At 52.8% G+C, this 10555-nt stretch overlaps 1 protein-coding gene across 5 annotated transcripts in view; it reads left to right on the top strand.

Annotated features, from left to right (window-relative positions):
* Positions 1-1030: 1030 nt before the first annotated feature.
* The window catches only part of PCDH10 (protocadherin 10), a 33313-nt gene continuing 23788 nt past the window's right edge, over positions 1031-10555 (top strand). For all 5 annotated transcript variants that reach the window (XM_087737614.1, XM_087737612.1, XM_087737611.1 and 2 more), the window contains exons 1-3: positions 1031-4877; positions 6491-6549; positions 7124-7230. In XM_087737614.1, coding sequence (XP_087593740.1) covers positions 2271-4877; positions 6491-6549; positions 7124-7230 — 2773 coding nt within the window. In that variant the 5' untranslated portion in view covers positions 1031-2270. The remainder of the gene's footprint in view (positions 4878-6490; positions 6550-7123; positions 7231-10555) is intronic.

The raw sequence follows: 10555 nt of genomic DNA, 5'->3' as shown, positions 1-10555 counted from the left end.
CGGGCAGCGCGGGGCTGCGGGGTCTGCCAAGGCCCGGCCCCGGCTGCGCCCCGCGGCGCGCCGCCCGCTGCTCCGCGCCAGCCCGGCTTCGCAGCCAAGCGCAGCGATCACGAACGTGTCAGTCGAGCACTTGACGTGCTATAGACACTACTGGTAGGATCGACTTTATTTAGCGCCGAGCTGTCTTCTCGCTGTCTGATGGCAAGGGGAGGGAAACCGCCCTGTTGCCGTGTGAGCAGAGGGGCACCGGCGCGGGTTCCTAAAACCTGCGAGAAGCCGCAAGCCCGAGCCTCGGCGGCGGCTGCGACCGCCGGCTCGGAGCCCTCGGTACCGGCGCTGGCAGCGTGGAAAGCTCGGCTGCGGCGAGCACCGGCACCCGGCACCGCAGCCTTTCGCTGGAGAACGCACAGACGGGCGGCTGCCGGCCTCTGCCCGCTGTCCCCCGGGTAGCCAGGGACGGCGCCGTGCCCGGCTCCCCTCTGCCCTCCTACCCCACAGCCGCCTCTGCCGTTAGTGGAAATTCCGAAGTGTAAATGGGGAAAAATTGGAGTACTTTAAATTGGCTGGAGCTGGAAACACTGCACAGACGTTACGATGGAAAGTTGCACTTTCTCCGCCGTTAAACAAACTAATTAGCTACGGCAGCCCGCGGGCGGGGGGGAGAGGAATAATCATCTCAAGTTTTCCCTTGTTTATGCTTTTTCTAAAAGCGTTACTGCGCCCAGCCCAGGGTAGGAAAGTTAGGAGCTGGTGGAAACTCCCTCTCCAAGGAGAGGGTTGTTTACCATTACCCGTCTGTGCGCGCTGATGACGAGCGGTGATCTCCCTGCCCAGCCACTGCGCTGGGGGAACAGCCGCTCTCGGCGGCAGGCAGGCAGGGAGGCAGGCAGGGAGGCAGGCAGGGAGGCAGGCAGGGAGGCAGTCCCCAGCAGCGCCTCGGGAGCTGCAGGCTTAGCCTTGCGCGGCCCAAGCTCTGCCTGCCGCTCTGCCTGCCGCTCTGCCTGCCGCTCTGCCTGCCGCTCTGCCTGCCGCTCTGCCTGCCGCTCTGCCTGCCGCTCTGCCTGCCGCTCTGCCTGCCGCTCTGCCTGCCTGCCCGCTCTCCCGCCCGTGACGCAGCCTACTTGACGTGCGCCGCGGCCAATGGGGTGCCGCCCCCGGGGGCGTTGCTGCCGGCTGATTGGTTGGCAGGAGCCGAGCGCTGCGCAAAAACAGAAAAGCCGAGCGCTGCCGGCTCAGAAACTGCCGGCAGAGATCAGAGGAGCCGGGGCCGGGACCGGGGCCGGAGCCGGGACGGGAGGCGAGCGGCGGCGGCGGCAGCAGCAGCAGCAGCAGCAGCAAGCAGAGACAGAGAGAGAGGGAGAGGGGCTAGACGCAAAAGCAGCAAGAGAGGAAAAAACCTGATCAGCACGTCCATAAAAAGCAGAGTGATGATGATGAACATAATAATAGCAATAAAAGAAGAAAATGAAAGACTATTAATAGAAGAGAGAAAAATCTAAAATCTTTAAATAAAAAAGAGGAAATCCCAGAGAAATCAGGGAATGAAAGTTTTGGGTAGCAAAGCTGTTCTCTGCCTTTTTTTGATATGAAATCTTTTTGCGGGTTCTAATTTTTTTTTTTTTTTATTTCGCGGTTTTCTGCCTTTTTCTTGCATCTAAAGAGGGCATGTCCACCGGCTCTTCCAGCAGCATCTACCCCTCCAGCTCCCACCAGGAAGACAAACCGAGGACAATCTTGAAATATAAAAATTTCCTCCTTGGGATTTGCTGCTGCTGCCGCCTCCGCCGCCACTGCTGCTGCCGCGGTGCAGTGCCAAGACTCTCGGAATAAATAAAAGCGGGCTGCTGTGTATCTCTAGATACATCCAGCTAATAGCTATTATTAGTTGGCCATTTATTTCGAAGATCACAGATGAAGTGGGGACGCCTGTCTTCTTCATTTGGTCAGCGTGTGAAACAATAATACTCGTAACAAAAAGGAGGGAGATGGGGGAGAAAAAATCCTAACATGAATCAGAAGAAATAATATCTAGCACCCCCCTAAATCAACCTTCCCCCCCTTTCCTTCCCCCTCCCCCGCTCCCTCTCTCTCCACACGCTCGCAGGCGCGGACGCGCGCAGACAGACAGACAGACAGGCACATAGATAGACGCGCACAGGCACACACACTGTACTGGGTATTTTCGGAGGAGAAGGTGGTGGTGGTGGTGGCTTTTGGAAGAGGAGGAAGAGGTGGTGTTGGGGAGGGGGGATCTCTTTCCCCGGTTGGAGATGATTGTGCTATTCCTCTTTGCCTTGCTCTGGATGGTGGAGGGGGCCCTTTGCCAGCTCCATTACACGGTGCAGGAAGAGCAGGAGCATGGCACGTTCGTGGGGAATATCGCCGAGGACCTGGGCTTGGACATTACAAAACTTTCGGCTCGCCGCTTCCAGACGGCGCCCAACTCCCGCAGCCCTTACCTGGAGCTCAACCTGGAAACCGGGGTGCTCTACGTGAATGAGAAGATCGACCGGGAGCAGATCTGCAAGCAGAGCCCCTCCTGCCTGCTGCACCTGGAGGTCTTCCTGGAGAACCCCCTCGAGCTGTTCCGGGTGGAGATCGAGGTGCTGGACATCAACGACAACCCGCCCGCCTTCCCGGAGCCCGACCTGACGGTGGAGATCTCGGAGAGCGCCACGCCGGGCACCCGCTTCCCCCTGGAGAGCGCCTTCGACCCCGACGTGGGCACCAACTCGCTGCGCACCTACGAGATCACCCCCAACAGCTACTTCTCCCTCGACGTGCAGACGCAGGGGGACGGCAACCGCTTCGCCGAGCTGGTGCTGGACAAGCCGCTGGACCGGGAGCAGCAAGCGGTGCACCGCTACGTGCTGACCGCGGTGGACGGCGGGCAGCCCCAGCAGCGCACCGGCACCGCCCTGCTCACCATCAGGGTGCTGGACTCCAACGACAACGTCCCCGCCTTCGAGCAGCCCGTCTACACCGTGTCGCTGCCGGAGAACTCGCCGCCGGGCACCCTGGTGCTGCAGCTCAACGCCACCGACCCCGACGAGGGCCAGAACGGCGAGGTGATCTACTCCTTCAGCAGCCACATCTCGGCCCGCGCCCGGGAGCTCTTCGGCATCGCGCCGCGCACCGGGCGGCTGGAGGTGAGCGGCGAGCTGGACTACGAGGAGAGCAGCGTCTACCAGGTGTACGTGCAAGCCAAGGACCTGGGGCCCAACGCCGTGCCGGCGCACTGCAAGGTGCTGGTGCGGGTGCTGGACGCCAACGACAACGCGCCCGAGATCAGCTTCTCCACCGTCAAGGAGGCGGTGAGCGAGGCGGCGGCGCCGGGCACCGTGGTGGCCCTCTTCAGCGTCTCGGACCGCGACTCGGAGGAGAACGGGCAGGTGCAGTGCGAGCTGCTGCAGGGCGACGCGCCCTTCCGCCTCAAGAGCTCCTTCAAGAACTACTACACCATCGTCACCGAGGGGCCGCTGGACCGCGAGCAGCCGGGCGGCGACGCCTACACCCTGACGGTGGTGGCCCGGGACCGCGGCGAGCCGCCGCTGAGCACCAGCAAGTCCATCCAGGTGCGGGTGAGCGACGTGAACGACAACGCGCCGCGCTTCAGCCAGCCCGTCTACCAGGTCTACGTGAGCGAGAACAACGTGCCCGGCGCCTACATCTACGCCGTCAGCGCCACCGACCGGGACCAGGGCGCCAACGCCCAGCTCGCCTACTCCATCCTGGAGAGCCAGATCCAGGGCATGTCCGTCTTCACCTACGTCTCCATCAACTCCGAGAACGGCTTCCTCTACGCCCTCCGCTCCTTCGACTACGAGCAGCTCAAGGAGTTCAGCTTCCAGGTGGAGGCCCGCGACGCCGGCGAGGAGCCGCAGCCGCTGGCCGGCAACGCCACCGTCAACATCGTCGTGGTGGACCAGAACGACAACGCCCCCGCCATCGTCAGCCCCCTGCCCGGCCGCAACGGCACCCCGGCGCGGGAGGCGCTGCCCCGCGGCGCCGAGCCGGGCTACCTGGTCAGCCGGGTGGCGGCGGTGGACGCCGACGACGGGGAGAACGCCCGCCTCACCTACAGCATCCTGCGGGGCAACGAGGCCAGCCTCTTCCGCATGGACTGGCGCACCGGGGAGCTGCGGACGGCCCGCAGGGTGCCGGCCAAGCGCGACCCCCAGCGCCCCTACGAGCTGGTCATCGAGGTGCGCGACCACGGCCAGCCGCCGCTCTCCTCCACCGCCGCCATCCAGGTGGTGCTGGTGGACGGCGCGGCCGAGCGGCCCGGCGGCGGCGGCGGCGGCGGCCTGGGCGCGGGGGCGGGCGCGGGGGGCGGCGGCGGCGGCGGCTCCGGCGAGCATCGCCCCAGCCGCTCCGGGGGGGACACCTCGCTCGACCTCACCCTCATCCTCATCATCGCCCTGGGCTCCGTCTCCTTCATCTTCCTGCTGGCCATGATCGTCCTGGCCGTGCGCTGCCAGAAGGAGAAGAAGCTCAACATCTACACCTGCCTGGCCAGCGACTGCTGCCTGGGCTGCTGCTGCTGCTGCCCCTGCTGCAGCCGCCAGGCGCGGGCCCGCAAGAAGAAGCTCAGCAAGTCGGACATCATGCTGGTGCAGAGCTCCAACGTCCCCAGCAACCCGGCGCAGGTGCCGGTGGAGGAGTCGGGCAGCTTCGGCTCCCACCACCACAACCAGAACTACTGCTACCAGGTCTGCCTCACCCCCGAGTCCGCCAAGACCGACCTGATGTTCCTCAAGCCCTGCAGCCCCTCCCGCAGCACCGACGCCGAGCACAACCCCTGCGGGGCCATCGTCACCGGCTACGCCGACCAGCAGCCCGACATCATCTCCAACGGCAGCATTTTGTCCAGCGAGGTAAGGCCCGGCCGCCCCCCGCCACCCCCCCCGCGCCGGGCCGTTGGGCGGGCGGCCGTTGGGCGGGCGGCCGTGCCCCGCCGCTGCACTGCGGGCTTTCCCCGAGCCCCGCGTCGCTTTCCCGTCGTCTGCCCGAGCTCCCGCCCCTCCTCTCCCGGCGGGGAAAGGCACTCGGCTTTCCCTCTTCGCCCTTCTTTTCCCTTTAATTCAGCCGCCCGCCGCCTCTCTCCCCGTGGGCCCCTAACGTTTGGGAGGCTTCAGCGGCGGGCGAGGGAGAGGTGAGTGCGGGGCAGCCCCCGGCCCTCCCCGGCCAGCCGCGGGCTCCCTCTCACCCGGGCTCAGCAACTGTTGCAGCCAAGCCTGTCCCGTCCCCGTCCCCGTCCCCGTCCCCGTCCCCCCCCGGTGCCGGTGAAGGGAGCTGGACCCGTCCGGGCAGCAGCGGGGCGCAGAGATCCCCCCGAGCCGATGGCTGCAAGCGGATCGCCTGTGGCTTGGGGCGAGGGGGGGTTACTGCCTTTCGCAGAGTCGCTGCAGCTGACAGGAGTAAAACGCCGTGAGGCGTCATCACAGGGTTTTCTGAAGCAACGTTTTCAAACCGTGCCTTTTTTCTTCCTGAAGTCTTTGCATGTGCAAGTAAGGCTTTGGGGGAACCCCCCTCTGGGACTGTGACAATCTCTACAGTTAGCAGGAACTTTAATTAATTTGTGAATTAGGGTTTATTAATTGACTTCTCTTTACTCTGTCTGAACAGCTCTTTATAACCCAAAAGCTGGGTTCGCAAAGGAAAGCATCAAGAGTTCCGTGAAATTCTATGCCGAGACTTAACGTCTCCTCCTGCTAAACATGTTGCCTATATTGTGTTATCTAGTGTGTAGAGAATTTCTACCAAAGCGTATGCCATACCGTAACACTCCCCTGTTAATCATTTTCTGCTGGGTTAGCTCATACACGCTCTCAGTACCTCTCTGCCTGGGCCCTAATGAAAACAACACGCCCTCTCTTAACATGAATACTGAAACTTGAATACTGCCCAGTCTGGCAAAAGTGGTTTGAATGATGTTTCCTAAAGCATTAAGTTTTGCCGTAAAATTTCTAATATTGGCTTGTAAGATTGACCTTTCCTCAAAATGTCTAGAAAACTCTGTCTTCTGTTGCCTTTTTAAGGACTTGAGGGTATCTCAATCTATTTCCTTCCTTAGGGTGCAGTAACTGTACTGTCTCCCCCTATTTTTATACACTGCAATTAAAAACAGGCTGAAAACTAGATTACAATAAGTTTTTCCTCAGACTGAGTAGTACACAACTCCAGAAATAGTTCTGTTGATTTTTGTGGGAGTCCTTGTGATGCTCGACAGCATGCACTGTGAGAAAACGTGTCAGAATCTCATCCCAAAAAACTCAGGAAAAAATCCCTCATGCCTTCCCATCTGTGCGAATAAGAGCTGTTTTTTGTTTTTTTTCCCCTTACATCCCAGAAACAGATTGTGTAGGCCTACTTGCAGCTAAACGTTACCATTTATAGTGAATATGGTGAGCTGCTCTGGTATATTTTCTGATGCTGGTTACAGAAATATCAAGAGTTAAAATATTTCCCAATATTTTCTTTTTCCTAGACAAAACATCAGCGTGCTGAGCTCAGTTACCTAGTTGACAGACCCCGGCGAGTGAACAGGTATGAGCTCCTTAGCCTTGTTTTCCTAACGCATGCTTTAGCAAGTCTGAATGGGGTGCAGAGATGTGTTTACTGCAGATGTAAAATAGTAGTAAAGCAATGGGAAACTGAATGTATGTAGAGGTATTAAATAAAACGCTGTCGACTAAATGCGTTTGAATTACGGCTTTTCTGAACTGGTTTCAAAACCAACTGAAAAGAGAACAAAATCTCGTTTTGTATTAGTCTAAAACGTGCTTTAAATACTTATGAATGCTTCTGTAGGGTCTTCCAGAAAACATTGGTCTCTCGGAGTTAAAATTGAGCTATCCAGCTTAAGTAAAGGCTACCAAATTACTTATACCAATTACATGCAAACCAGGCGGCGTACTAATGCTTGCTGTCCGTTTCAGCTAGACTACCAAGGTCTGAAAATGCCACTTTTGTTCATGGTGGCCAGAGCACCTCTGCAGAAGCAGTGCAGCAGGCAGGAGTGGGTGAATGCAGCACCGTGTTTGGCCATGTGATGGCAGAAGAATGTTTTATGAGTTCCTCTTTCATGTTTATTCTAATGTAAAGATGTTTCTGTGTCTAGTTCTGCATTCCAGGAAGCAGACATAGTAAGCTCTAAGGACAGTGGTCATGGAGACAGTGAGCAAGGAGACAGTGATCATGATGCCACTAATCGAGGTCAATCCTCTGGTAAGTCTGATAAGAGAATGGAAATAGTAGATCTTTAAGTAGGGAGACTAGAAAGAACAGTTACTTATAGGAACGTAATACAAGAGCGGCATAAATGACGTGAGCATATTGTATGGGAGTATGTTTAAGTCAGCTTGCTACTGCAGTTACCCGGGCAAGGAGACAATTTTGAACCCCTTTCATTCACGGGGCAGAGTTTATTTTATTCATTTAGTTGTGGGGCGGGGCGTGATATGCTATTCTGTATCATCTGCTGTAGCAAAACTTCCCGCACATTAAAACAAAGTTGTTGGTACATTTTACAGTGTATTTTTTTTCCACGGCAGATTTGCAGAATTTCAAAGCGTTAGGCAATTTTGTTTAGTAGGCACTTCAGCTGGCATGGCAGTGTGAAGTGCAGGGGGAGTTCCCAAGGGAAAGAATGAACCCAGTGACTGAATGACAGCCAGACTGTGAGGATTTTTGCTGGGGATCAGTGGAGACACATTGGGTGCTCTGAATGTGTAATACCTTAGCATTTTCTGAGGATTGTTTTTAATTCAAACTGAGGCACCGTATAGCATAAGTGATCTCCATGTTAATAAGCCTGAGGTATTCTTCAGTACATTTCCTTCCGTCCTGACAAAGGAAAGAAATGCTTTAAAAGACTATGATTTGAATCACCTAGAAAATATATACGTTGCAGTGTTATTCACATGTGTACAGCTTGCTGTCTTTGCTCTCATACTGCCAGTTTTCCTCTGAAAGGGACATTTGTTTAGAGCCTATGCATTAGAATTCATTCTCACCCTCCCACTGCATTTTAGCACAAATGCTTGTGCTTTCTTCCCTACCACAGTCTCCAAAGGTCTGGTATGTCTTGATTCAATACAGTGATTTCTTTCCCCTTGTTTCCTCTGTGCTCTATCATGTATAAGGATTTGCTACAAGTGTGTCATACAAAATACTGCCAGAGTTTCTCCAGTTGTCCATTTTTTTCCCCTGACCCCCTGTCTTAGAAGATACCAGGGCAAGGGACTCGGTGCTGTCATAGCAGTGCTGCCTCACCCGCGTGCTCTGTTAAGGTCCTCTATTTTCTTGCTGCTGTAGTCACTGTGCCCTTAACGATGGGAAACCCAGGCACCAGGGGAAGAGGAGGCTGCTACAGGGCCCCTTTATATTGCTGCAAGTCATTAATATGCAGACCTAATGAGACTCGAGAAGAGCCAAGAGTCTCCGGAGCTCCCTGCTTCTTGCAGGGCTTCATGCTAAGTGAACAGAGTGCCTATTTTGTGTCTGGGAACCTGACAACAAACCAGGTCTTGCCAGAAGTTTACATCTGAACACAGAGCCTCTTTCATTTTTGGCCTATATATGGCGTATGATTTATTGTTGTTTTAAAAAGCCATGTATTTAGCCTCCCCCCACCCTTTCTTTTGCACTGTTTCTGATGCAGCAATCAGTGCTACTGAGTTATAAAAAGCTCCCTCTCCTCCTGCCCTCCCTGCATTCCTTTTTTTTTCTTTTTTTCTTTTACGCATTTTACTGCAGCAGTCATCTCAATGAACATTTCAATCAGCTTAGTCCCTCAACATAATGAACCATAATAACCAAACAGGAGAGAAAAGAATAAACATCTGCAGAAGGGGCTGGATTTGACTGATGGTGGGAATATAATCATATAGTTGCACATCAACCGAAAGCTATTTTCTTTTTGATGCATTCAGTGCCGTTATTGTTGTGCCTCTGCTCTTTATTCTTTCTCTCCATTTTAAAAGTAGTCTATCTCAGATATGAACACTGGAACTACTGTCAAACTTGGCATTCGTCCTTAGCAGGGTAAATTCTTCATTTTCTTCTGTTCTATTTTATAAAACTAGGGAGAAAATCTAGTCTATACTTTGAAAACAATTTCAAATCATTTAAGAATCTGATGTCATTTGTGAACTTCTGTGTCTTCAATGGTGACTCCACATGAAATAATGAAAGCTGACAATTAGGTTTGGTCTACTCACAATTAACAGTTTGAACTGAAACCTCAATTACACAGAACTTTCAATTTAATATATTGGTGCTGTGATTTGAGAATAATTTGCACACACAATTTTTAAAATGCTAGTTCCAAATTGGTATTTAAATGCAAATCTCTGTAGAAACTGCTTTAATCTTCTACATACATATAATATAGTTTTCCTGTAAGTTTTGGGCTGGATCCTGCTGTTGTGATGCAAAGAACGTGCCCCTTGACCTCAGTGATGACAAGATATTTTGATATAAAAACTTCACTCTTGCTATTAGCTTTTGGTGATGAATTTTATGGGGGAAAAAAAAGGAGCATAAATCTTGTTTGATCTTGAATGGCCAGAGGAAACATCTGAGGGAATGCCTTCTCAGTTTTTCAGTTGTTCTGGTGCTCTATAATCAATTCTTTCTAAATTATTGAAGGCAAATACACTGGTTGATAACATGGCAGAAGTTTGGGCTGGTTTTTTCAAGATGTTACCTGATACCATGCAGCATCACATTTGTTTTCAAAAGCATTGTATTTGCATCCAAAAATATTTAGTAGATAATTCACACTGACAAATAAAACTCACTCCCTGCCAGTTTTAGTCAGCAGCATGTTCTGCTCACAAAACATCTCTTTACTGTTCTGTACATGGCTTCTGTTACTGTCACCAGTGAGCAGTCCTGTGGCACACAAGTAGCTATTCTATAGTAGTCCACTGCTAGCCAAGCTGACTGTCAAAAGTCATGGTCAATTATTAATTGGGAAGGAAAACATGCAGGATGAAAATCTTATCACTGTGTCGTAAATTTATCCTGCGCAATTATTTAGGGAAAATTCTGAACTAAGTTGTTCTATGTATCATAAAATGTTTTGTTATGTTTTGAAATAAGATTCTAGTTCACCTTTTCACAAAATATATTTTCTTAATAGTGACTTAATCATGGTTTCAAATGTGCTGGAATGTATGCAGGGGATTCATATTGTTCCCATTAAAGTACCACCTGAACGCCTTGTAATTATCCACGTTCTTGTCTACCTTAACATCCACGAAGTACAAAAGTACTGTCATCCGCATTTAGCGGGGAATGGCAAGTAGTGGGATACTTGAGAGCCTAATTTTCATGGACTGAACAGTCATTTCATTGACTGGGATAGGAATCTGAGCTTTTTGGAAAATGACTTTCCAAAGGTGAAGAAGCGCAAGAAGTTGTTGGCAAACAGAGGAGGGGTTTCTCAAACCCCAAGTGCGTGTTCTAATTACTTGTGCTCTTCTTTGTCTGAAAATTGTTGAGACAAAAGCTGCCATTTGTTGTAGAATAAATGCAACTAATACAG

Source organism: Nipponia nippon, unplaced genomic scaffold (assembly GCF_047370975.1).
Source record: "Nipponia nippon isolate SJK-2023a ecotype South Korea unplaced genomic scaffold, ASM4737097v1 scaffold_6, whole genome shotgun sequence".
Taxonomy (NCBI): Eukaryota; Metazoa; Chordata; class Aves; order Pelecaniformes; family Threskiornithidae; genus Nipponia; species Nipponia nippon.
Note: the sequence above shows the minus strand (reverse complement) of the source record. Positions and strands in the feature narration are given on the sequence as shown.